At 41.4% G+C, this 25,642-nt stretch overlaps 1 protein-coding gene across 4 annotated transcripts in view; it reads right to left on the bottom strand.

Annotated features, from left to right (window-relative positions):
- The window catches only part of KCNK12 (potassium two pore domain channel subfamily K member 12), a 175,798-nt gene that overhangs the window by 5,045 nt on the left and 145,111 nt on the right, over positions 1-25,642 (bottom strand). For 2 of the 4 annotated variants that reach the window (XM_056568077.1, XM_056568078.1), the window contains exon 3: positions 23,497-24,388. In XM_056568077.1, the coding sequence (XP_056424052.1) occupies positions 23,497-24,388 (892 nt within the window). Of the gene's footprint in view, positions 1-19,193; positions 19,485-23,492; positions 24,389-25,642 lie in introns of those variants that run through there. The other 2 variants (XR_008891630.1, XM_056568079.1) reach the window with 2 other exon arrangements.

Raw genomic sequence — 25,642 nt, 5'->3', positions numbered from 1 at the left:
TAACAATGCTCCGGTCCCTGTATTGCCCGTCATTACGTGCAGAGCGAACTCGCTCTGCGCAGTAATGATAGCGCGGTGCCGCAGCGGCAATCCCGGGGCTCCCCAGCAGCGGGACTGCGGCGATCTGACATCTTATCCCCTATCCTTTAACTGAGTCTATTTCTATGTTTATCCAGGTACAGCGACATACATATCATTGTCTAAACCAACAACAGTAACCACTGCAAAAAGCGCACACCAATTATGAACAACACCCCTGAGGAAGTCACAGTGTGACGGAACGCGTGGGGCTCTGGCATCCCGTCTGGTACTAGTATAGGAATTCTCTGTCTGTGGTTTGTTGTGGCTCATGCCTTGTTCATTATTGTCAACTCTTATATATATTGTGTATTGTGTTTAAGGAGGGTCACTGGTCATTTATTTAGTGATTGTTTTATGCTTATTTGCTTCCACAGTCAGTATTGTTTATATATAACCTGTACCTTGTAGACGGGATTGTGTGGAGGGGGGGGGGTTCATGGCCCCTCTCCCATGTTGTGTACTCTAGTTCATAGAGTTTTTTAAGTGATTTTAGCCTTGCTCTTTTTCTAATGTTATGATACAATTCAATAAAGTATACACATTCTTTCATAATTGGTGTGCGCTTTTTGCAGTGGTTACTGTTGTTGGTTTAGACTGTTCTCAATTACTGATTAGCAGCACCCATAGGATTCTTACGAATAGCTTGAGCCCTCCTCTATACACTTTTTTCCATACATATCATTGTGGCTGTACCTGGTACTGCAGCTCATTCCTATTCATGAATACAGCACTGTACCAATCAGCTTATGGACAGACTTCCAGGAGTTCAGATCCTTACTTATTAAATATTGATAGCCTACCCTTATGATAGCCCATTAATATTAAAGTCTTAGAATAAATGAATCCATGTCTGAATCATCTTTCTCTAAAGACACATTAAAAGGGTATTCTAACTTAAGTGTACTCTTCGTTCCATTTATTCTAACTCAAGTTAAAATACACTGCACAGTTATTGACTCCCAGGATGCATTAGTGTTCCAGAAATAATTTACATGAGACTGAGACATGAGTGAATAAATGAAATAATTATTCAAGTCTCGAATGACTCCTACCAGCCAAAAGCATGCCCGATCTGTTCCTGCCACTGACTTAATCAAAGAGTATTGAATGGAAGACGAGTATTGTAAATCTTTATGACAAGCCACAAATAAAATTAATTTCCTCTTATGCCGCTGCTTTCTGAAACCAGTCATGAGCTGCATTTGTTCCATGTCAACATTTCAGGTTGTTCATATGCTTCAAATTAATATGGTAATGGGGATGGTTTTACATGCCATCCATTCATCAAGTAGCCCAATTCATCTTAATGCTTTTATGTCCCCTCCATGACATCAGCCATAACATAAGTCTTTCAAGAACCATTAAAGAAAGTGATGGAAATGGAAAGTGGTCGGTAGGGATGAGCGAATTTTTGGAAAATTAAATTCGGCCAATTCACTGAATTTACCAAAAAAAATTGGTTCGATTTGTATTTATACACAGCGAATCGCTAGTAAAAGTGTCTACTTCTAGCCTACAGAGAGCCTCAATAGGGATGTAGAACACTTTGCCTTGCTGCACCATGCATGGGGAGTGAGCTGGGCTAGTGAAATAATATTCAATATGACATGCAGATCAGAGGCATCGCTATTAGAATCACTGTCGAAGAGTGGCACAATGACAGAGCCTGGAGGTGGCATCAGTATGAGGAGACCATATAGTGGCTGAATGGCACAGTGTGAAGGTGGCGGCAGCATGAGGATACCATATAGTGGCTGAATGACACTGCGTTGAGGTTGTGGCAGCATGATGAGACCATATAGTGGCTGAATGACACAGCCTGGAGTTGGCGGCAGCATGATGAGACCATATAGTGGCTGAATGACACAGCATGGAGGTTGCGGCAGCATGAGGAGACCATATAGTGGCTGAATGACACAGCCTGGAGTTGGCGGCAGCATGAGGAGACCACATAGTGGCTAAATGACACAGCCTGGAGTTGGTGGCTGCATATAGTGGCTGAATGACACAGCCTGGAGTTTGCAGCAGCATGAGGAGACCATTTAGTGTCTGAATGACACAGCAGAGGTGGCGGCAGTATGAGGAGACCATATAGTGGCTGAATGACACAGCCTGGAGTTGGCGGTAGCATGAGGAGACCACATAGTGCTGAATGACACAGCCTGGAATTTGCCGCAGCATATAGTAGCTGAATAACACAGCTTGGAGTTTGCAGCAGCATGAGAAGAACATATAGTGGCTGAATGACAAAGCCTGGAGGTGACGGAAGCATGAGGAAACCATATAGTGGCTGAATGACACAGCCTGGAGTTGGCAGCAGCATGAGGAGACCACAGAGTGGCTGAATGACACAGCCTGGAATTTGCCGCAGCATATAGTAGCTGAATAACACAGCTTGGAGTTTGCAGCAGCATGAGAAGAACATATAGTGGCTGAATGACAAAGCCTGGAGGTGACGGAAGCATGAGGAGACCATATAGTGGCTGAATGACTTTAAGACTTTAACAGGAACAAACTAGTACACCCCTTAGATGTACGTACATGGTATGAACTTATGAGGGGAGGACAATGCGCTCTAGTACGCTTCAAACAGGATTTGTGTACAACACCATCCGGTTTGTACTTTTGCCTGGCCTTTCACAGTATCTAGGCCTATAAAACTTTAACAGGAACAAAATAGTACACCAATGAGATGTACGTATGTGGTATGCACTTATGAGGGGAGGACAATGTGCTCCAGTTTAAATTAAAACAGTATCTGTGTACAACACCAGCAGATGTGTACTTTTGCCTGTCCTTTCACAGTATCTAGGCCCTTAAGACTTTAACAGGAACAAAATAGTACACCACTTAGATGTAAGTATGTGGTATGTACTTATGAGGGGAGGATAATGTGCTCCAGTACGCTTAAAACAGTATTTGTGTGCAACACCAGCAGTACACACCAGTGCTGCAGCACAGAGTCGCTCTGTACTACACCCAAAATTCAACTTTCTCTCTCAATCTCGCTCCCTTCCCTATCAGTGCTTCTAGGCTGGATTTGGACTTGATGTGAATCGCTGCTGTAAAAAAGCTTTCCTGTGCAAAACACTGCTCTCTCTCCCTCTCTGTAATAGAACGCGGATGTGACTGGGAGGTGAATCGCTGCTGGAAAAATGCTTTTCTGTGCAACACACAGCGCTGAGTCTACGATTAAGCACCTGCTGGTGCAAAACGCGTCAGATGTTCCAGTTCTGTTATGTAACTCCTTGCCAAACGTGAATAAAAATAAAGTTTTAATTGCAGATCCAGCGCTGGATATTCTTCTTTTTTGGATTGCACTGGTGAAGCCGAGGCGGGACTGGTGGGTCCGATAGCGCAGGTGTGCATTTAAGGTCACCAGTGGAAGAGCGGACAGAATTATCTTTCTCTCCCTCTGCAATAAAAGGCTGAAGTGACTGGCTGCAAGATGGCTGCCGATTATATAGGGCTGTGACATGGGGTGGTTGGCTGCTGATAGGCTGCATCCCGCCTACCCTTGTTCCCGCCTTCCCAGGATTCCTTGCCCCATGTCCTCACATGTGGATCCGCCATTTTCGATGCCCTGGATCCTGGACCGCACTAAATGGAGTGCTATGAAGCCATTTGCATGATCGAATATTTGCATTAGTTGCAAATCGAGTTTTTCCGGAAATTTGTAACGAATTTGGATTCGCCAGATTCGATTAGCTCATCCCAAGTGGTCGGGAGGAAAAGCCAATCCCAACATTTAACAGAACCTCAGTGAATTATCTAATAGGACTTAGTACTTTTCATCATATATCATCATATTTTTTTATGCTTCAGCATTGGATAGTAATGCATTCTGATTCTGTTCATAGAATTAGTCAATATAGTTAGTTTTTTGTTTTAATTTTGCTCAAATCCTTAAAAAACAGAAAGGCACCATTAAAAGTCAGTGGGATCCATCGAGATCCAGTGGTGTCCATTGTGCAATGGACCGTCAGGCACATGGTTTGCTAATGAAATAACTGAGCCAGAGTGCCTGCTCCAATGCAGGTGTGAACATAGCCTAAAAATGGGCAACAGACTTTTGTCACAATTCAACATAATAGCTGCATCTATAAAAGGGGTTGTCACATGAGTAAATCTGTGTCTTGATGTTGCCACTATACACTTATTATAGTGTTCTTGTTTTCTTTATATTCCCTCATTGAACTTCCCCCAAATGTGCTTAGCGCTGGGGAGAAGATACTTCTAATGCCCCTTGTTGTTTGGACTGTGCAAACCCCTGGGGGGGGGTCGTGAGACCCAGAAAATAAGGGGGAACTGGGCTGTCCAAGATACCCACAATCCCCCTGAAGGGATAGGAGTGAGGTGGCAGGGTGCCACACCTCCTATCCCTGCTATTGGTCGGTCAGAAGCGATCGACCAATAGCAGATCGGGGACGGGGGGGATAAAGTTTGGTTCCCCTGCTCTGCCCACCCACGGTAGTCCGGGCAGAACGGGGGAATTGTGCTGTAATCGGCGGTCACTTACTGGTGGCGATTGGCAGCGGCAATTGGCGGTGATGAGGTGCAGCTCCCTGAGGCAGACTACAGAAGCCGGTGAGTTGTTGCCTAGCAACATCTGGAGGGCTACAGTTTATAGACCACTATACAGTGTTTCTAAACTGTAGCCCTCCAGATGTTGCAAAACTACAACTCCCAGCATGCCCAGACAGCTGTTTGCTGTTTGGGCATGCTGGGATTTGTAGTTTTGAAATATTTGTAGGGCTACCGTTTGGAGATCACTGTCCAGTGATCTCTGAACTGTGGCCCTCTAGATCTTGCAAAACTACAACTCCCAGCATGCCCACACAACAGTTTGCTGTCTGGGCATGCTGGGATTTGTAGTTTTGCAACATCTGGAGCGACACAGTATGGAGATCACTGTGCGATGGTTTCTAAACAGTGGCCCTCTAAATCTTGCAAAACTACAACTCCCAGCATGCACGAACACCAAACGTCTGTCTCGCCATGCTGGGAGTTGTAGTTGTGTGCCTCCAGTTGTTGCATAACTACATCTCCCAGCATGCCCTTTAGCGATCAGTACATCCTAGGAGTTGTAGTTTTGCAACAGCTGGAGGAACACTGGTTGGAAAAGGCTGAGTTAGACAACAGAACCTAACTCAAGGTTTTCCAACTAGTGTGCCTCCAGCTGTTGCGAAAGTACAACTCCCAGCATACATGGTCTGTTAGTGCATTCTGGGAGTTGTAGTTTTGCAACAGCTGGAGGTTTGCCCCCCCCCCCCCATGTAAATGTGCAGGGTACATTCACACCGGTGGGTTTACAGTGAGTTTCCTGCTTCAAGTTTGAGCTGTGGCAAATTTGCCGCCGCAGCGCAAACTCCTAGCGGGAAACTCACTCTAAACCCCCACTTTTGTGAATGTACCCTAAAAACACTACACTAACACATAATAAAGGGTAAAACACTAAAAACACTACATATACACCGCCTTACACTGTCCCCCCCAATAAAAATGAAAAACGTATCGTACGGCAATGTTTTAAAAACAGAGCCTCCAGCTGTTGCCTTTTCTCCTTTTACCCCTCATGAAAAGGAAAAGTTGGGGTCTATGCCAGCCGGTTAGTTTAAAAAAATGAAAATGTTTACACTAACATGCTGGTGTTGCCCCATACTTTTTAAAGGAAAAAAAGAACCCAAAACTTTTTAACGCAATGTCTCCTGAGTACAGAAATACCCCATATGTGGGCATAAAATGCTCTGCGGACCCACAACAAGGCTCAGGAGTGAGAGTGTACTATGTACATTTGAAGCCTAAATTGGTGATTTGCACAGGGGTGGCTGATTTTACAGCGGTTCTGACATAAACGCAAAAAAATAAATACCCACGTGTGACCCCACGCAAACTACAATGCTCAGAAGAGAAGAGTGCCATTGGGCTTTTGGGGAGAAAATTTTTCCGGAATTGAAGGCCACTTGTGTTTCCAAAGCCCCCATGGTGACAGAACAATGCATGGGGGTCCCCCACATGTGACCCCATTTTGGAAACTACACCCCTCACGTAATGTAATGAGGGATACAGTGAGCATTTACACCCCACAGGTGTCTGACAGATTTTTGGAACAATGGTCCGTGAAAATGAAAAATGTAATTTTCCATTAGCACAGCCCACTATTCCTAAGATCTGTCCAACACCAGTGAGGTGTAAATGCTCACTGCATCTCTTATTTAATTTCTGTGAGGGGTCCACCTGTTCTGGTACCATGGGGGAGCTTTGTAAACGCACAAGGCCTCCGACTTCCATTCCAAACAAATTCTCTCTCCAAAAGCTCAATGGCGCTCCTTCTCTTCTGAGCATTGTAGTGCACCAGCAGAGCACTTTACATCCACACATGGGGTATTTCCATACTCAGAATAAATGGGGTTACAAATTTTTGGGGGAATTTTCTCCTATTACCCCTTGTAAAAAATGTAAATGTGTAAATGAAAAAATGTCAATGAAAAAATTTGTTTCACTAAAATGCAGTTTTTCCCCCAAATTTTACAAGTCGTCAAACATCTGTGGGGTTTTAAGGCTCACTGTACCCCTTGTTACGTTCCTTGAGGGGTGTAATTTCCAAAATAGTATGCCATGTGTTTTTTCTTTCTTTTTTGCCGTTCTGGCACCATAGGGGCTTCCTAAATGCAACATGCCCCCCAAAAACCATTTCATCAAAATTTGCTTTCCAAAAGCCAAATGTGACTCCTTCTCTTCTGAGCATTTTAGTGCGCCCGCAGTGCACTTGGCGTCTACACATGGGGTTTTTCCATACTCAGAAGAAATTGGGTTACATATTTCTGGGGGCTTTTTCTCCTATTACTATTAGATTTCTGTCCTTTTACCCCTTGTAAAAATTCAATAACTGGGTCTACAAGAACATGCGAGTGTAAAAAATGAAGATTTTGAATTTTCTCCTTCACTTTGCTGCTATTCCTGTGAAACACCTAAAGGGTTAACAAACTTTCTGAATGTCATTTTGGATACTTTGAGGGGTGCAGTTTCTATAATGGGGTAATTTATGGGGGATTTCTAATATGAAGGCCCTTCAATCAAAAATTCAGATTTTGAAAATTTCGTGAAAAATTAAAAAATTGCTGCTTTCCAAAAGCCAAATGTGACTCCTTCTCTTCTGAGCATTTTAGTGCGCCCGCAGTGCACTTGGCGTCTACACATGGGGTTTTTCCATACTCAGAAGAAATTGGGTTACATATTTCTGGGGGCTTTTTCTCCTATTACTATTAGATTTCTGTCCTTTTACCCCTTGTAAAAGTTCAATAACTGGGTCTACAAGAACATGCGAGTGTAAAAAATGAAGATTTTGAATTTTCTCCTTCACTTTGCTGCTATTCCTGTGAAACACCTAAAGGGTTAACAAACTTTCTGAATGTCGTTTTGGATACTTTGAGGGGTGCAGTTTCTATAATGGGGTAATTTATGGGGGATTTCTAATATGAAGGCCCTTCAATCAAAAATTCAGATTTTGAAAATTTCGTGAAAAATTTAAAAATTGCTGCTGATCTTTGAAGCCCTCTGATGTCTTCCAAAAGTAAAAACACGTCAACTTTATGATGCCAACATAAAGTAGACATATTTTATATGTGAATCAATTTATAATTTATTTGGTATGTCTATTTTCCTTACAAGCAGAGAGCTTCAAACTTAGAAAAATGCAAAATTTTCAAATTTTTTATGAAATTTTTGAATTTTTCACCAAGAAATTATGAAAATGTACCCATATGTTAAAGTAGAGTATGTCACGAAAAAACAATCTCGGGAATCAAATTCATAAGTAAAAGCATCCCAGAGTGGCCAGATGAGCAAAAAATGCCCTCCCATAGACTTGCATTGAGGGGACGGGCGTGACGTCACACGGGGGCGGAGTCCTGATGTCACGGACTTCCGTTCCCGGAGTCGCGACTCAGGCCCTCCAGCGGTTCCAGTGAGAACACAGGTGGGTGCCGCAAGCAATAATGCGGGGGTCCCCAGCGGCGGGACCCCCGCGATCAGACATCTTATCCCCTATGCTTTGGATGGGGGATAAGATGTCTAGGGTGGGAGTACCCCTTTTAGGTGAAAATAGGCTGGGTTCTTAAGGTCCAGGGTTAACCCCTTAACGACGAAGGACGTATATTTACGTCCTCTGCCGGCTCCCGCGATATGCCGCGGGGTCACGCCGTGTACCCGCATCATATCGGGTCGGTCCCAGCGGTTATCAACGGCCGGGACCTGCGGCTAATACAGGACATTACCGATCACGGTGATGCCCTGTATTAACCTTTCAGACGCGGCAATCAAAGCTGACCGCCGCGTCTGAAGTTAAAGTATACCGGCTGCTCAGTCGGGCTGTTCGGGACCGCCACGGTGAAATTACAGGACACCAGGGGGGGCCCTTACCTGCCTCCTCGGTGTCCGATCGACGAATGACTGCTCCGTGCCTGAGATCCAGGCAAGAGCAGTCAAGCACCGATAACACTGATCACAGGCGTGTTAATACACGCCAGTGATCTGTGTAAGAGATCAGTGTGTGCAGTGTTATAGGTCCCTATGGGACCTATAACACTACAAAAAAATAAAGTAAAAAAAAGTGTTAATAAAGGTCATTTAACTCCTTCCCTAATAAAAGTTTCAATCACCCCCGTTTTCCCCCCCAAAAAATAAAAGTGTAAATAAAAATAAACATATGTGGTATTGCTGAGTGCGTAAATGTCCGAACTATAAAAATATATCATTAATTAAACCACACGGTTAATGGCGTACACGTAAAAAAATTCCAAAGTCCCAAAAAGCGTATTTTTGGTCACTTTTTATACCATTAAAAAATTAATAAAAAGTGATCAAAAAGTCAGATCAAAACAAAAATGGTATCGATAAAAACGTCAGATCACGGCGCAAAAAATGAGTCCTCATACCGCCCTGTACGTGGAAAAAAAAAAAGTTATAGGGGTCAGAAGAGGATATTTTTAAACGTATACATTTTCCTGCATGTAGTTATGATTTTTTCCAGAAGTACGACAAAATCAAACCTATATAAGTTGGATATCATTTTAACCGTATGGACCTACAGAATAATGATAAGGTGTCATTTTTACCGAAATATGCACTGCGTAGAAACGGAAGCCCCCAAAAGTTACAAAATGGCGTTTTTTCTTCGATTTTGTCGCACAATGATTTTTTTTCGGTTTCGCCGTGAATTTTTGGGTAAAATGACTAATGTCACTGCAAAGTAGAATTGGTGACGCAAAAAATAAGCCATAATATGGATTTTAAGGTGGAATATTGAAAGGGTTATGATTTTTAAAAGGTAAGGAGGAAAAAACGAAAGTGCAAAAACTGAAAAACCCTGCGTCCTTAAGGGGTTAAGGATCTGCGGGTCATGTGACTCAGGTCCTCAAAGGCTACTCTGGTGGAATTTTTTTTTTTAAATCAACTGGTGCCAGAAAGTTAAACAGATTTGTAAATTAATATAGATACAATGGAGAGGCTCCTGTCTGTCTGACCGTCACTGAAGACCCGAGCAACCCAACAAACACCTATACCTAAGGTGTATAAAATAGGGAAAATATGTTAAAAGAAAATGGGGCTCAAAGGTCAAAGATATTTGGTTTAAAATAATAATTCATATTTATTAGTATAGAATAATAATAGATTAAATAGGGAATGTACAGGGCCCTTGTACTCCCCTAATTAATTTAAATGAATACAAAATTATAAGATATAATAAAAACAACAATAAATATATCAACTATAAAAATATTCTACGACTTGAGCCTGTAATATCAGTATAGCAATCTAATAATCATGTGGAACAACAATTCTCAATGCAAATGTTCATTCAATTGTTCCTGTTCTCAGTGATCTTCAATATAAGGCAGATACTATGTAGCAGCTACAGATATACAGTTAATCAATTGATGCAATGGTATTGTATCTTTCCAGACAGTGATAGCCCGATCCAACCGATGCAATGTAGCGCTTGTGATCAGTCGCGAGTTGATTAACAGTCAATCAAGATCACTCCTTATAAATCTCTGTGTATATCACACATTAAAAAGTCATATTAAATCAGCCAATTTGCAATATACTCCATAAAATGCTCACCACTCCCGGGGTACCACGGATCTCCCTTAAGTGTAGTCCTGTATGCCGGCTGTATAGGATCTGCCGCCTGGTGCCTTGCCTCAGTCAGGGATCGCACTGCTGGAGTCTCGGCCAACTCCTAAAAAAGCAGCACTTGGTGGTGGGAATGGTGGCGGTCAGCAGGCACAAAGTCCTTATTGTGGATAGCCCGATCGGCTTCTTACTTGCAATTAATGTAACGTCTGTATGCGGTATACAAAGTGAATAACCCGGCGGCGTTCCTCGTGCACGGGTCGCGCGCTCGGGAGATGCCGCACTGTAATAGATGTCTTGGATCTGTCGGATGATCACTGTTAATGTCAGGCAAGTGTTCTATATTGTCAGGCTCAATATAGCATATTTATGATCGCTGGACGCGTTTCAAAACCATCCTCGGTTTTTTCTTCAGCAGCTGAGAACAGGAACAATTGAATGAACATTTGCATTGAGAATTGTTGTTCCACATGATTATTAGATTGCTATACTGATATTACAGGCTCAAGTCGTAGAATATTTTTATAGTTGATATATTTATTGTTGTTTTTATTATATCTTATAATTTTGTATTAATTTAAATTAATTAGGGGAGTACAAGGGCCCTGTACATTCCCTATTTAATCTATTATTATTCTATACTAATAAATATGAATTATTATTTTAAACCAAATATCTTTGACCTTTGAGCCCCATTTTCTTTTAACAGATTTGTAAATTACTTCTATAAAAAAAATCTTAATCCTTCCAGTACTTTTTAGCTGCTGAATACTACAGAGGAAATTCTTCTCTTTTTGGAACACAGAGCTCTCTCCTGACATCATGACCACAGTGCTCTCTGCTGACATTTCTGTCCATTTTAAGTACTGTCCAGAGTAGGAGAAAATCCCCATAGCAAACATATGCTGCTCTTTACAGTTCTTAAAATGGACAGAGATGTCAGCAGAGAGCACTGTGGTTATGATGGTTATGATGTCAGCAGAGAGCACTGAGTTCCAAATAGAAAAGAATTTCCTCTGTAGTATTCAGCAGCTAATAAGTAGTGGAAGGATGAAGATTGTTTAATAGAAGTAATTTACAAATCTGTTTAACCTTCTGTCCCCAGTTGATTTGAAAAAAAAAAAAAAAAAAAAAAAAAAAAAAAAGGTTTTCCACCGGAGTACCCCTTTAAGCACTCTCCTACACAAATCGTAAAGGGGAGAAGTTCCTGCAGTGAAGATATAATGATGCCCCCCTCCCTCCGTCCTATCTGCCTCTAGAAACATGTCCCCCCTCCTTGATTTTCTCCTGCATCAAATGTTAGAAGATCAGAGAGTATGCATGCTGCATGTCTGTATATATACAGCTTTCATGTTCCCTGATCTTCAGAAGCAGAGGGCCCCCTCACCCCAAGACCCTCGGGCAGTGCCCAACTGCGCGACCTGATTTTCACTCAAGGGCTGGTCCTGTTGCTAATGGGAACAGTGGGGGAGAATTATCAAAACCTGTCCAGAGGACAAGTTGCCCATAGCAACCAATCAGATCTCTTCTTTCATTATTCAGAGGCCTTTACAAAAATGAAAGAAGCAATCTGATTGGTTGCTATAGGAAATTGCACCACTCTTCTTCTGCACAAGGTTTGATGAATTTCCCCCAGTGTTCCTGCTATGAAAAAAGTGCAGGAACTCCATTCCCATGTTTTCCTTCCGGACTTGAGCCCTTGTTTTGCAACAGCTGGAGGTCCACAGTTTTGAATCCTGTAAGAAGTGACTAACCCTCATCATTTTACTGCTAACACTATCTGAACAATCACCCGTGCTCCATAGGCAGATGTGACATTCTCATGTTTCACAGCCAGCACAATTTCCTTCCTGTCGCCTGCTATGTCCGCCATTACCAGTTCTTCCTTCTATAGTCCGTGGCAGTCTAGGCGCCGGCTTACAAATTCATTACTAAGTAAACTCACAGGCAAACTAAAGCAAATCTCAGTGTAAGCCTATGATAGAGGATTTCCATATAGTTTACTTATAGATCTTATATGTCCCTGACCTTATATAAAAAAGAACAATAAGGTTTGGTTGGTTTAAATCTAATCTCAACCCTGTTCAACATCGGTACAATGAGATGCCCTAATACACATATGGAGAGGAATTGTGCTGGAGTCATTGCGCTGGGGTCCCTGACTTCATTGCTCTGGGGTCCCAGCCAGCCCAATTCACTAATACAATACTTTTTACACATAGCGCAGCGGGGACACATACATAGACATGCGCTGCGGGGGCATAAATACATAGAAGTGCTGTGGGGGCATTAATGTATTTAACTGCTGTGGGGGCATATATATAAGCGGGGGCATAAATACAAAGAAGTGCTGTGGAGGGCATTAATGTATTTAACTGCTGTGGGGGCATATATATAAGCGCTGCGGGGGCATAAATACATAGAAGCGCTGTGGGGGGGCATTAATGTATTTAACTGCTGTGGGGGCATAAATACATAGAAGCGCTGCGGGGAGCATTAACGTACATAAGTGCTGTGGGGGCATAAATACATAGAAGCGCTGCGGGGGGGCATTAATGTATATAAGTGCTGTGGGGGCAAAAATACATGGAAGCGCTGCAGGGGCATTAATGTATATAAGCGCTGCAGGGGCATAAATAGTACATAGAAGCGCTGCGAGGGCATTAATGTATATAAGCACTGCAGGGGGCATTAATGTATATAAGCACTGCAGGGGGCATTAATGTATATAAGCACTGCAGGGGGCATTAATGTATATAAGCACTGCAGGGGCATACATACATGGAAGCGCTGCGATGGCATTAATGTATATAAGTGCTGTGGGGGCATAAATACATAGAATCGCTGCGAGGGCATTAATGTATATAAGTGCTGTGGGGGCATATATATAAGCGCTGCAGGGGCATAAATACATAGAATCGCTGCGGGGGGGGGGGGGGGGGGCATTAATGTATATACGGTAAGTGCTGCGGGGGCATATATAAGCGCTGCGGGGCCATAAATACATGGAAGCGCTGCGGGGGGCATTAATGTACATAAGTGCTGTGGGGGCATAAATACATAGAAGCGCTGCAGGGGGCATTAATGTATATAAGCGCTGCAGGGGCATGAATACATAGAAGCACTGCGGGGGGGAATTAATGTATATAAGTGTTGCGGGGGCATATATACATTGAAGCACTGCAGGGGGCACTAATGTATATAAGCGCTGCAGGGGCATAAATACATAGAAGCGCTGTGGGGAGCATAAATATATAAAAACGCTGCTATATATATATATATATATATATATATATATATATATATATGTACACACACAGATAGATATTGTGACGACTCGCTCTTGCAGACAGGTGCGGTTGCAGTATAGAGGCAGAGGCACGGAAACATGACTTTTCAACTCAAAGCTCAAGTTTTATTCACACTTGGTAGACAGCAAACAGTCTTTAAATACAGAGCAAAGGAAAAAGTAACAAAAGTCCACCTGTATTCCTTAGGTGTTTGTTCACACCTGAGTCCATGCCACACGGCATCAAGCAAGTCTTTTCCAAGCCTCCAGGCAGTCTGCTCACCAGCTTCCACACTCCACAAGGAAGATCTCCACACTCAGCTCTCTGGCAGTGTGAGCTGCAACTAGCAAATCCCCCTCAGCTGGTGAGGCAGCCTGCCTTTAAGACCAACAAAAGGCGGCCTGGATTGTGGGGAATGGCCCCTCCTAACACTTCACCATTCCCAGTAAGAGCCGTCCTGGATTGGCTTTCCAGCCATACTACAGCAACAGTGTCAGTCTGCATCGCAGCACAGACACTGGATAATTATTGGCTCTTACTTCACCAAGGCCAGGAGCCTTGGTGACACATACCGCCCATCAACCACAATGCCCTTCACCTTCTCGCAATATATATATATATATATATATATATATATATATATATATATATATTGTATGTATGTGTGTATGTGTGTATGTTCCAGCATCACTTCCAAACAGCTAAAGATATTAACATGAATAAACATAGGCTAGGTGATTTAACCCTTTCCCACCCCTATTTGCCAGGGTTTGGGTTTTTGTTTAAAGTCCCATACAAGTCTATGGGAAATATATGTTACGGCATAACTTCTAAACAGCTGGAGATATTTTGATAATACTCGGTCACATGTTACTTATATGTCCACAAAAAATATAGGATAGTTAATTTAACCCTAATCTACCCTCATTTGCGAGGGTCAGGGTTTTTGTTTAAATCCAATGCAAATCTATGGGAAATAGATTTGCAATGGATGTTCCAGCATAATTTCCGTACGGCTTGAGATATTTCGATAATACTTGGTCACATGTTACTTATATGTCAAATAAAAATATATAATAGTTAAATTAACCCCTCACCTACCCCCTTATGTGAAGGATGGGGTTTTTCAGAATTCATCCTGCTGCTTTTGTCACATCATCAATAAATAACAGAGAACCGGTTCCTTTGGCAGCCATACATGCCCACTATGCCATGACACTACCACCACCATGTTCACTGATGAGTTGTATGCTTAGGATCATGTTCCTTCCCTTCTTCTCTTCCCATCACTCTGGTACAAGTTGATCTTGGTCTTATCAGTCCATAGGATGTTGTTCCAGAACGGTGAAGGCTTTTTTAGATGTTGTTTGGCAAACTCTAATCTGACCTTCCTGTTTTTGAGGCTCCCCAATGGTTTCCATCTTGTGGTGAACCCTCTGTATTCCCTCTGGTGAAGTCTTCTCTTGATGACACACATACACCTACCTCCTGGAGAGTGTTCTTCACCTGGCCAACTGTTGTGAAGGGGTTTTCTTCGCTCATCCTCCACAGTTATTTTCCTTGGTCTTCCGGGTCTTTTGGTGTTGCTGAGCTCACCGGTGCGTTCCTTCTTTTTAAGAATGTTCCAAACAGTAGTTTTGGCCACTCCTAATGTTTTGGCTATATCTCTGATGGGTTTGTTTTAGTTTTTTCAGCCTAATGATGGCTTGCTTCACTGATAGTGACAGCTCTTTGGATCATATCTTGAGAATTGAGGGGGCTACCGGTACACGTGTGTGTGTGTAGCGCTTGGAGTACTTTTCAGGGCTTAATTAAATTGGTGTGTAAGTGTGGGTTAGTGTGTAAATAACGGGAGCTATGACTTTTTTGTGTGACTTTTAGAGAAAAGTAATCGATCACCACTGCATTAAACAAGCCTAAAGCACTGCACATGGTAGTTCACTTTCAAATATGATCTATAGCAAAAGTCTCAGGAGAAGTGACTGAGACTTTTGATGCAACTTTTTTAGATAGAAAAAAACAAAAACCAGCCTTAATAGCTTGATGAATTCCCTTTATGCCATGACCCAGATTTATCAAACGGTGTGGGAAAAAATATAGAGATTTTCCCACAGCAACCAATCACAGCTCAGCTACAGGAATGAGCTCTGTAAAGTGAAAGCTGAGCTCTGATTGGATCTTGTGGAAAAATCACTCTATTTTTTCTCTCACACAGTTTGATAAATCTGGGCCATGATATTTTGTGTTAAGATACTAAACTTAGGGGTAACAATGAAGAAATAAAAAAAAAATCATTAAAATTAAAAACACCATTTTATCTCCTTTTCCTATCTTATGGAAGAACAATAGCAAGCTATCTTCCAACTATTGCATGTGACTTTTTTCTATATAGGGGATATATTTTTATTAACATTTATTGCACTTTTTTTTATGATGCCATGGATGCCCATCCTTATGAGCCAAAAATACATGCAATGGTGTTTCGAAGCACACTTTATTTTATGTGCTTATGATTCATCATGAAATATCCCAACTAATAAAAAGTGGTGTCTATTCCATTGAATGACTCCTCTTCTCCCATGGGAGGACCTTGACAGTCAGTCACAGGATCTATTCATTTCAGTGAGCAGAACATAGTCTAAAAGTGACTACACTTTTGCATATTTGTGAGCGTATAGGGGAAGACTTATCAAAACCTGTTCAGAAGAAATGTTGCTGAGTTGCCCATAGCAACCAATCAGATCACTTCTTTCATTATTCAGATGCCTTTTCAAAAATGAAAGAAGCGATCTGATTGGTTGCTATGGGCAACTAAGCAACTTTTCCTCTGGATGGGTTTTGGGGGAGATTTATCACAACCTATCCAGAGGAAAAGTTGCTTAGTCTCAAAAGCATGGTCAAATGTATATTTCTGGCAGGGGAATCCAGCGGTTGTATACCACAAAATCTTCATGGTATTAAGTGTGAACGTACCCTAAAACTGTCAAGTATAGATTCAGAGAAGTTATATTTTTTCTAAAGGTCACCTCTATATAAGTCTATGGCACCTGTAGAACGCAGACAGGACATTAAAGGGGTATTCCGGGCAAAAACATTTTATCACCTATCCAAAGGATAGGGGATAAGATGTCTGATCACGGGGGTCCCGCTGCTGAGACCCCCCGCGATCTCCCTGCAGCACCCTCATTCTATGCGGGTGCTGAATCTCCAGTTTCGGAAACCTCCGTGTTTCCGGGACTGGGGACGTGACGTCATGCCATGCCCCCTCCATTCATGTCTATGGGAGGGGGCGTGATGGCCGTCACATGCGGGTGCTGCAGGGAGATCGTGGTGGTCTCAGCAGAGCCCCCCCCCCCTCCCTGCGCGATTAGACATCTTATCCCCTAAATGTTTTTGCCCAGAATACCCCTTTAATGTCCTGTCTGCGTTCTACAGGTGCCATAGACTTATATAGAGGTGACCTTTAGAAAAAATAAAACAAACATTTCTGTAATTTAAATTCTATAAAAAATAAAATCCTTCTTTCATGACAAATGATAAAGAATTATTCCTTTGGGGATTCGGTTCTCCAGCTGCACTGGAAATTGTTATTCTTGGCAAAATTAATTACAGAGTTGTGTTTTATGATAAAGCGATAGTGCTGACAGGAACATTACAAAGTGAATGTAGTTTGCAGATCTTCAGGAGGAATCACATAAAATGATCAAACATAACCTAGAAAAGAAGCTGAAAATCCAGGACTTTTTTGGTGCATTCATTTTTATTTTCAACTCACAGCAGACGTTACTAGGGGTGTCAAGCATCTCACAAGGCCGATCAATGCTGACAAGGAGTAAGGCTATGTTCACACGGGAATGCTCTGCCACATAGATGGCTATGCATTCCGTATCAGGTGTGTGGAAAGAATAGACGTGTTCATTCTTTCTGCGGACACGGAAATCAGAATTTTTGTGCCAGAAACATCTGGTGCGGAAATTCCTCCATGTACACAGCACAGCAGAATCTGATTAAATGCAATGGGACTCTGCTGCTGTGGAATGTCCGTGCGGAATTTCAATGCGGAATTCCACACACAAATTCCGACATGTGAACATGGCCTCTTAAGTGCACAAAAGTTATATCTAAATATGGTTGTTCCTGGTTTGGCTGGTAATGTTATAGGATTCTGTTTTACCCTTTAGCTGAAAGTGGAATTTTTACATTGAGGGAAAGTTCAGATGGCAGATTTTTCACGTAATATCTGTCCAGAAAATTTTAGGCAGACATTTTGCAGACAGCGGGAGCCTGCAGATCATGCCAGTGCTAGCACCGCTCGGAAATGCGACCATGGGAATTGCACAGTGCAGCAGAATCCCATTGAAAGCAATGAAACTCTGCTGCAACAGAATTTCCGGAATTGAGCAGATTTTTTCTACCGGATTCCACTCAGAAATTTTGCCATGTGAATGAGGCCACAGACTGACATACAAATGATACCTACATTATATAAGTAAAACAAAACATTTTTCTACCCTAATAGCCATTTAGTATTTGAAGGCATGCGCCCAACAAATTGTTTCAAGGCCACCAAGCATTTTACAATTATGGATGTCTTTATGCAATTTTGCATTAAGGACTAATATTTTGATTTTGTAAAAAAGAAAAAAAAATGCAGAAAAATTCTGTGTTTGTGACTAAAGGTTTGGTCCAGCATATTGGCCACTATATAATGCCAAGAACAGCATGAAGTAGTGACTGAAATGCTGATTCCAGCAGCTGTATATGAATATGTAGTAGTTTTTGTGAACTTAAAGTGTACCTGTCATATCCTACAAAGATAAAAAAAGTTATATGTTTCACGGTACCTAACCCGATCATGTACAGTGGTCCCTCAAGTTACAATATTAATTGGTTCCAGGACGACCATTGTATGTTGAAACCATTGTATGTTGAGACTATAACTCTATGGAAACCTGGTAATTGGTTCTGAAGGCACCAAAATGTCATCCAAAAATAGGAAAAAGTGAGGATTAAAGATAAATAAGTAGATTACTAATAGGGTAAAAGCAAATCCTTACATATAAAAGCAAGAAAGATCTGCTGGGAGCTGTAAATCACTGTCTATTTCAGTGTTTCTCAAAGAGGTTGCCTCCAGCTGTTGCAAAACTACAACTCCCAGCATGCCCGGACAGCCAAGGGCTGTCCGGGCATGCTGGGAGTTGTAGTTTTGCAACAGCTGGAGGCAACCTCTTTGGGAAACACTGGTCTATGTAGAGGACAGAAGCTTCTTCAGGGTCCTGTACAGAACACGCAATGTCTTAAAAAAAAGAAAATGGAGCCGCCATCACCTGATGCCCAAAGGAGAAGCTAACCCTTGCACAGGTAAAGTGTACAGAACATGTAATACCTCCCTGTACTGTAGAGGGGGCTACCAAATACCAGTCAGTGCATGCACAGGGGTTTTACCAGTGAAATATACATTCTGATTGGTTGGTTCTTCCAGCCATTGACACGTTTTCAATGGCGTGACAGATTCCATAGCATTGTATGTTGAGTCTGGTTTCAAGTTACAATGGTGCAGAAAAGACCATTGTATGTTGAAACTATTGTATGTTGAGGCCATTGTAAGTTGAGGGATCACTGTACATATCATTTTATGTGTCTAGCGGCTATAATTATCACAAACACCTTCTATCTGTTGCTCACTTGGTTTGTCATTCTGTGCTTTGGAGGCGGCGTGTCCTCACTCTGCATGACTCATCTTCCTCCCTGAGTCTGCTGTGCTGGGTCTCTTCATCCAATCATTGCAGGCTGCTCTGTAACCTCCTCCTCTGTGTGTTCATGCTGTGGTCTGATAGGACAGGAGTGAGCACAGAGGCATGTCAGTCCTGCCCTCACTTACTGGACTTTTTCCATGCCTGTGCTTCATCTTGGACAAAGATGATGCTGTAGCCGGACAGGATTATGTTCTGGTTGGTATGGGGTCTTTTTTATAAGCTATGATATATATAAAAAGGAAATAACATTATTATATTATATAAGTATATTAGAAAGTGGAATGTTTTGACAAAATCTTTTTGAATCTCATAGGGCCCATTCAAATTGTTACCCAATAACAAAGTATAAAACTGTTGTAAAGTGCAGTGATTAAACTGTGAGTCCTCCAGTACCAATGCATTTACACATACATGAGACTGTTAAAATCAGCATGGTTCTTTTCAACCTTCTCACATAAACGCACAGCACTCTTGTTAGTTTCAGTACACATAAATGGCACACATGCTTGATGATTGTTGCTCATTTTGTTCACCCTTGGTGGGATAATAAACTTCAGCATTTAGGAAACATCGGCATTATAAAATTCTCTGAGTATTCTTATGCTGAAGCCCAAAGGACTGGGAGATATACCTTAAACACCCAGATAGTCACATTGCGCCAAATACAGCTCACACTTAACCTACTGTGTCGCTGTGATTCTCTGCAGTGCTACTCTTGCCACAGCTTACCCCACCCAGGCAATACAAGCCACTTGGGTAGGTTTGCCTAATACCTCAGGCTCATCAAGCAACACTTTCTGTAGCCAGAGTATGGCCACTGACCACCGGGTGGTCAACATAATTTAAGTCCAAGTCCTTATAGACAAGAGTAGTGTTGAGCGGCATAGGCCATATTCGAATTTGTGATATTTTGCGAATATATGGACAAATATTCGTCATATATTCCCTAAATTCGCATAGTCGTAATATTCGCGTTTTATTTTCGCATATGCAAAAATTAGCATATATAAAAATTAGCATATGCGAAAATTAGCATATGCAAATTTTCGCCAGTCTCACACAGTAGTATTAGACCCTTCTTTACACCACACAAGCTGGAAGCAGAGAGGGGTGATCACTGTGATGTGTACTGTGAAAAAAAAAACAAAATAAAACGTAATTACGAATATATAGTGCTATATTCACGAATATTCGCGAATTCACGAATATGCGATATTCGCGAATAAAATTCGCATTGCGAATATTCGCTAGCAACACTAGACAAGAGTGCCACCCTTTAAGTACCACTCACTTTCAAAAATATACAAAACAACATTTCTCTTCTCCCAGACTATCTATAAAGGTGTAATAGTAGCCAGATACCACTCCAAGCGCCTCTGTAGACTCATCCCACAATTCCTTTTGACACCAGTACACACTCCATCCTTGCTCTGCATGAAATTGGCAAAAGTTCCGACTCCATTCTTTTCCATAGACCATGTCTGATATTACTGTCTGGTATTACAAAGGGGCCAAGGAATACCAGACCCACCCCAAGGGGCGCTGTTTTCTTAATTTAAACATTTCTAATCTACTACAATCTCTACAAATGGTAAACGTTATAAAGAAGCTACCGAAACATTTCCATATAGCAGTCAATTCTGATCTTAAAGCTTATTTTCTATGTCTGAATTCACCAATAGGTTCCCGTAAGTTATTTATCTTCAGGGACATCTCATATCAAAAGGAATAGTTTGTTCATAAAGTGCAAACATTTTCCTCAGATTCCATCCCCAAAGCTGAGATCTCTGGGGTTGTTCTATATCAACGTGTATGTGTTTGTTCTGAGATACTGCGATAAGATAGGAACTTCTGTAGGAAATAGCGGTACATACTCGGAATATGTTTTACACACAAAAAAACAAACAAATTATTATTCCTTTGGCTTTCTATGACCATCTGACATTAGATAGCTTCTGTTCTTGGGTCAAATATTATATAAATAAACTAAATAAAAGGATTATCACATAAAAATAGTATATTTAAAGTAAAAAATAAACTATAAAATAACTCTTTCAACAATTTATGACACATTTTTTCTGTGCAGTAATTTTCCACATTACTGGCAGTGATAGGGCCGCCAAGTTTCTCTCCTGTGCCCCTATATATACATCTACTTTCTGCCTTGAGTAGCAGTGGATAGACAGTCCATCGCTGTCCTTCTACCTCTCTGGCTCAGCATTATATAGTGATCTTCCCTGGAAATGTGGCACTTTGAATTTATATATATATATTCTTCAGAATAAAGATCTGGGTTCAGATGACAGAGCTGGCTACAACAGCAGGATAGCAAGGAACTACGGGGCACTAGAGAGACAGGAGCATCACGCTTTGTGGCACTGCTGCCCATCTAGAAGCTTACTAGTGAGCAGAGGAGGAAGGGAAATAAACCAATAAAAAAAGTTGAAAATGTGAGGGGTTTTTTTGTACAAGGGTTCGGGGAATAATCCTTTTAATTGACATAATGATTTTGCATATGTTATGAGATATAATTTACAGTTTATGGGACCCAACACACACTTTGTAACAGTATCCCCGTCCTATTATACATATATCGTGGTTCCTAATAAGCATGGGCTCCAACACACAATCTGTTACAGTGTCCGATATTATACCATATATCCTGATGCCTTCTGAGCATGGGCTCCAACACACAATCTATAACAGGTCCCTCCCCAATATACCACATATGATGGTGCCTTCCTATATAGCAGAGGAGCCAATGGACCTCTGACAGCACCAGGGCCATATTGTTTGTGCACTCACGATTGTTACAACCCTGTATGTGACATTCAAGTGTATGTGTATTAGGAGTTAGTTACCAATATACCCTTGAATTGAAAGCTACACCAGCCCCATAGATCCTCCAGCAGTTGAAAATACAAGACTTAAGGCACGTTTGTATCCTACATCATTCTGTTATATTAGAAATGGAATATATGTATTGGGGGTGGACACAATGGAAAAACTGATGGAAATATGCAGTATTCAAGCATCCAATGGGAAATGGGAAATATGCATTATAAAACTCAGATGATGGTCTAAGATATCTGTTTAAAGCTTCCAGCAACTTAGTAGCCAGAGACTAAAGCAATCAATCTAACAGATTTGCCAGAAGTCCAATAGACTTGCCGAGGACTTCTGGCAAATCCATATACTGATCGCCTTAGTCTTGGGCAATTCTCAGGCTGCTAAGTTGCCGGGACATCTAAACAAATATACTTCTGCCGGACCATCATTTAAGTTACAGAGTTATTGATTAATATGTGGTCATAGGATTGGGCATCCATTGTCCCTACCTGCCAATATAATATTAGGATTGAATTGTTCCAGTTATAAGGGCATTTTTTTAGGCCATTTATTTAAGGAGTAGTCAAGGCTGGCATCAATGCTTGGTTGTGCAAATGACATGGCCTTATACAGGAAGGAGGCCCATTACTGCCAAATAAAGTAATGTTAAAATGTTAAAATGAGTAGTTTCTCCTGTGTCTTACTACACCACCCGGCATACCCACATAGCCCAGGTGGGACACCTTTGGCCCATACCATACAGTGCTTAGCAGTGTAGCCCAAGTAGACAACCATATCGGTCCTAGTAGTAGATACTTCATAGTGAAAATATGCATTACACAACATAACAAGCAGTAAGTTGGCTTCATTGCATGTATTTATTTTAAAGCTGAGAAAACTGTAATAACTTTAAAATAGAATACCTTTGCCAATTCTCTCTTCTGATATAAAATGACACAGCTATGTATAATTCAATCTTAGGTTCTTTTTCCTGCATGTCGTCACATTGACATTTGTACCAAAGCTTTTTCCAGCTATACCATGTGTACAGCTCACAGGTAGGACCTACAGTGGGACTTGTCTTTTTTAAAGCTATTATTATAGACATTCGATAGCGAGTGATCTTTTTTCACCTTCTCACAGTCAATTCAGCTAAAAGACGTAAACATATTGATTTTTGCCTGAGAGGATAAAGAGTGATTGTTTCCTTTTATGCATGAGATGCCAGAAAATGTTGATGAAATGGGAGAAACAGTTTCAGTGCAAATAGAAATGGGTATTTCAATGGTTTGGGGGGGGGGGGGGGGGGGGGGGTCCAGGAATGTTTACCATGAGTTTGAGCCTTTTTTTATTTTATTTTAAAAATATGTTAATGAAAATATAGAAATTTGAAAAGACTCTACCTAGAATCACTTGTTTCTGCCAACCTATTGTTCATGATGGCTAAAGCTCCGACTCCTCCTGAGAAGCCATTTTGTCTTGTGTTGATGCACACAGTTCTAGGATAACCATTGGCTGTTTCAGATAACTGTTTCTGTAGTATGGCGAGAGACACCTTATTGGATGCCGTGAGATCCCTCATGGAGATCATCTCCCCAGATAACCTCCTTCCTTCTGTGTCACTATCATTGTTTCCATCTGTCTCCATAGACAACTGGTTCCTGCGAAAACGAGCTCCAGGGGTGATGGCATTTCGGCGTCCAAGACGCGGGTTTGATTTATGGCACTTATCACAGCATCGGCACCTTAATTTTTTTAGGATCCAGTTTAAAACTTGCTTGATTACAATCGATATGACGTTAAAAAGTGAGTAAATGCAACAAACTCCCAAAAGTATAAACATGAAATTTCCAAACCTGTATAATCCCTGATATTTGTATTCAGCATTTTGGCTGCTTACCAAATCTCCAAATCCAATGGTGCTAAAGGTGACAAAACAATAATACAAAGAATCAACGTAATTCCACCCTTCCACCGGGGTATACATGGCTGATGCACAGCAAGAGAGGGTTATAGCAAAAATGCCCAATATTAGCATAACATGGTAAACCGATGGCTTCCACCCAACAAGGCTGTCAACTTCTGATACAGATGAACTTCTTCGGACCGTCGGAGGTAGAAGCCCATTTATTCGTAGTCGTCTTTCATGGCAAGCTTTCATTACAAAAGCCAAAAGTGATATTATCCTTTCCAAAAATAGGTTGAAAAATAGTATTGTACCAGCACATCCAAAGAGACCATAGAAGATGAGGAACACTTTTCCTGCTACAGTAGCTGGCGTGGTCATTCCAAAACCTGTAACAGTAAAAATAGGAAATAATGACGTTAGAAAAAGTTGAAGCCTTTAACATTTTTATATAAATTATACATTTATCTCAGCTTAACATTTATGCTGTACAACAGTGTCAACATATGGACCGTTCATTGAAGAATTACTTTTATTAGGTGGAGCTCACCTTTAAAACAAAGATTTAACTTTTTTACATCATGTTATATCATACAATTTAATAGATTTAATTGTTGGGATATGTGTGACCAAAGTTGGACTGGCCCACCCAGAGCTGTAGTTTTGCTCTCTTTCACCTGGGTCAAAGGTTCAGTTTATTACCCTGTATCTAATACCCTTGCCAAATTAAAGTGGCTTTTTGGTGTCCCTTAGGGCCATATCCTCTAGTTGTCTGGCCCCAGCTATGCCCTTGGGCACACCAAAGAGGATCCTCCAGTAGGCTTGGTCTCTGACACCATAATGGACACCATAGTTCCAGCAATAAACAACCCCATTTATAGTCCATAACTTACCCCTAGTGACTATTTCTTATGGGTAGACCATCCATGTTAGATTGGCAGGGGTCTGACTCCAGGCATCTCAGACAATCAGCTGTTTGAAGGGGCCACTATGTTTACCAGCACTTTTTTGTGCACTGCCATTCTATTAATGGTGGTGGTGTAAGGTACTGCAGCTTTGCTTTGTTCACTGGAATCGGACAATGTTGCAGTACCTTGCACCACAGCTATACTGGTAAACACTATAGTAGATTCTGCGATTGCACGGCCCCTTTAAACAGCTGAATGCCAAGGGTGCCAGGAGTCAAATTTCCACTGATCCTAAGGACAGGCCATACATTTTATAAAGCTGGACAACCTCTTTATGCCTGCCCCTGCCTATGAACCCATGAATTGCTTAAAGTGGAGTTAAAACACAGTGCACAGGCTTGTATAAACCTAATAAAACCAAACCCATTAGCTTTTACTACCTTCTATTGATCATACTGGTACATACCTCAGACTATGCCAATATTGTTCCCCTGATAATAACACAATGAAATTACGGTCCAGCTATTCAGTGGTTACAACCTCTGGTGTAATCTTACTACAAATTATATATTAAGATTCAGCCAACCATTAGAATCAATTTATATTGTGGTTCTTTTTGTTATGCACTTTAGTTACATTTAAGCTCACGTAATACTCATTAAACTTTGTAAGTGATACTTTAGAATGCGCTACTTACACTTGCAGTCTTAAAGGGAACCCATGACATTTAATACA

This window comes from Hyla sarda, chromosome 3, assembly GCF_029499605.1.
Source record: "Hyla sarda isolate aHylSar1 chromosome 3, aHylSar1.hap1, whole genome shotgun sequence".
Taxonomy (NCBI): Eukaryota; Metazoa; Chordata; class Amphibia; order Anura; family Hylidae; genus Hyla; species Hyla sarda.
This window is presented reverse-complemented; position numbering and strand designations above follow the sequence as displayed.